Source organism: Corvus brachyrhynchos, unplaced genomic scaffold, assembly GCF_000691975.1.
Source record: "Corvus brachyrhynchos isolate BGI_N302 unplaced genomic scaffold, ASM69197v1 scaffold53, whole genome shotgun sequence".
NCBI classification, from domain to species: Eukaryota; Metazoa; Chordata; class Aves; order Passeriformes; family Corvidae; genus Corvus; species Corvus brachyrhynchos.
Window position 1 is genome coordinate 7,998,238 of NW_008237681.1, and position 2,744 is coordinate 8,000,981.

Below are 2,744 nucleotides of genomic sequence, written 5' to 3' on the forward strand. Positions count from 1 at the left end.
ACCCAAACTTTCCCCAAACTTGCCTAATGCGGGATGATTTATTTGAGTTGGAGCTGACCTCTCTTGTCTCGCCGTCCTAGAGTTAGGATATTTGACAGTAATGAAGAGTGATAGATTGCTCCCGCTCAGCTAAGCAGCTGATGCATTAATTATAAATTGCGGTATGGCTAATATAAAGTTTGCTCTGGTGTGGGGAGGTTGGGGAGCTGGAGGCAGCGATTTGGCGGAGGTGGCCGAGGGGCACGCAGCACCGGGCGCTCAGCAGTGCAACACAATGGGTTTACTGCATCCAAAGGCGGCCATTTTGTTGCAGTTGCTATTTTATGGTATATGGACATATAGATATAGACATATACATGCAGAGAGAGCACTCCCTCCACCCCCCCGGGATGCGATGTGCTGGGGTGCTGAAATTCAATCCGTGCATTTTGTTTTGTGTGTGTGTCCGTGTGTCTTTGCTTTCACTGTTCTGGCTGTGATGCTTTGGGGTGCGTGTGGTGGTGGTGTTTTTCTTTTTTTTTTTCTTTCTTTTTTAACAGACCCCCTTGAAATCCCCGATAGCGGTAGCGGTGGATCTAGGCGCCTGAGGACGGCTTACACCAACACCCAGCTTTTGGAGCTAGAGAAAGAATTTCATTTCAACAAGTATCTCTGTAGACCAAGGAGGGTTGAGATTGCAGCCTTGCTGGATCTGACTGAGAGACAAGTCAAAGTCTGGTTCCAGAACAGGAGGATGAAGCACAAGAGACAGACCCAGTGCAAGGAGAATCAAAACAGCGAGGGGAAATTTAAGAACCTCGAGGACCCCGAAAAAGCGGTGGAGGAAGAGGAAGAGGAGGAGGAGGAGAAATCCCTCTTCGAGCAAGCCCTCAGCAACGTCTCCGGCGCTCTCCTGGAGCGGGAAGGCTACGCTTTCCAGCAGAATGCCCTCTCCCAGCAGCAGGCGCAGAATGCGCACAATGGCGAATCCCAAACTTTCCCCGTTTCGCCTTTAACGAGCAATGAGAAAAATCTGAAACATTTTCAACATCAGTCACCCACTGTTCAAAACTGCCTCTCAACAATGGCCCAGAACTGTGCAGCTGGCCTGAACAATGACAGTCCTGAGGCCCTAGATGTCCCTTCTTTACAGGACTTTAACGTTTTCTCCACAGATTCCTGCCTACAGCTTTCAGATGCAGTTTCCCCCAGTTTGCCAGGATCTCTGGACAGTCCTGTAGATATCTCTGCTGACAGTTTTGACTTTTTTACAGACACACTCACCACAATTGACTTGCAGCATCTGAATTACTAAGAAATTAAAGACATCCTCTCCAAGGGTCCTGCTTTTTCCTCCTTATTCTTCTTTATTTTTTTCCCCCCAGTGAATTAATTTTATTTTCCCCCTCCCTTCCCTCTTCAGTATTTTCTGTTTGTTACTTCCCTCTGATATGCCATTTTGCCGTTTCTTTTGAAGTTTTAGTTGTGTTCAATTTTAACCTAGCCACATTCTAGGTCCTTCTATGAAAGCAATATATGAGGTCTGTAAGAAAGTGATCGTATAGGAATGTATCTTCACTTTCTTTTTATTTTTGTATTACATTAGGATGCGTTGTCATAAGTATTTTTGGTAGAATAAATTCTTGTTTGCTACAAGGAGCTTTCTCTTTTTTCTTTCTCTTTCTCCTCTCTTTCTCTCTGCTTTCAAGATGGATAACATGACGGGCATCTCTCCCCATCTCTTCCACTACTAATTTGCCAATAAACAAAATTCAGTGTTCTAACAACGAGCAATTGCCCTTTTGGCAATTTAGGACATTCATTAGAGAGGAAAACTCGTTCGTTTTCTTTATTGTAAGGGTACTCACAAGGGAAGGAAAAACAGACTAAAGAAATTAAAATCGTTCACGGGTTTGATGGAGATTTGTTCCTTTTAATATATAAATGTGGCATCTTATCTCCGTGAGGATACAAAGCTTGGAAGTGGTGAGCTGTAACAAAAGCATGAACGAGGACTTTCTCTGTTACAGGCAGAACGTAAGAGAGACTCAGTAGGATAAGCATCTCCTGCAGAAACCAGCCTGTTACATGAACGAAAGAAAAGGCGTTGTTTTGTTGTTTTTTGTTCCTTTTTAAAAAAAAAATAATCCTGTTTTTCTAAAAAGTAGTGCTTAGCAGCCAGCAAGATTTTTCAGAAAACGTGTCTTAAAAAATATCATAGCTCACAAAGAATGTGGTTGGTTACCTCTCACGTGCTGAGCAATCCAAGAAATCAGCCCTAGGAGGAGAGGAAATGGAGAAGTTAGTGCCTGTGAAATCAAAAGGGTGGGAGAAACGCAGGGGGAAGAAAAAGTATTTAGGGAGGAACCAGCCTCTCCACTCCATACTTTTCGGGGGCGGTGCGGGGGCAGACCCGAAGATATTTTCCTGTGTAAACCTTCTTGCGAGACGAGACTGATAACGAAAAGGGGAAACTCTGACTTTAAAGTTACATTATCCTCGCCCCCCCCCTCTTCTGCTGGAGGCAGCAAAGACGGGCTTTCAGAAATCTCCACCAAATTGCCTGCCACCCGGCGTTGCCGAACCCCAAAGCAGAGGGTGAGCCCCGTCCTTCGGACTAAAAGCGAGCAACAGATGCCAGCGGGGCTCTGCTGCTCCGGGGCCGGGGGATCCCGGGCGGGTACGTTCGCGGCTCCTTGCGTGCGTGTGGGTCCGAGTGAGTGTGTGTGGTTACATTACACAGGCGAGTGGGGCTTGGGTGGAGG

General features: G+C 46.0%; 1 protein-coding gene across 1 annotated transcript in view; it reads left to right on the forward strand.

Annotated features, from left to right (window-relative positions):
• HOXA2 (homeobox A2) overlaps positions 1–1,900 on the forward strand; it is a 3,197-nt gene extending 1,297 nt beyond the window's left edge. Inside the window, exon 2 of the mRNA XM_017732073.1 lies at positions 138–1,900. Within this exon, the coding sequence (XP_017587562.1) occupies positions 138–1,294 (1,157 nt within the window). The 3' untranslated portion in view covers positions 1,295–1,900. The remainder of the gene's footprint in view (positions 1–137) is intronic.
• Positions 1,901–2,744: the final 844 nt, after the last annotated feature.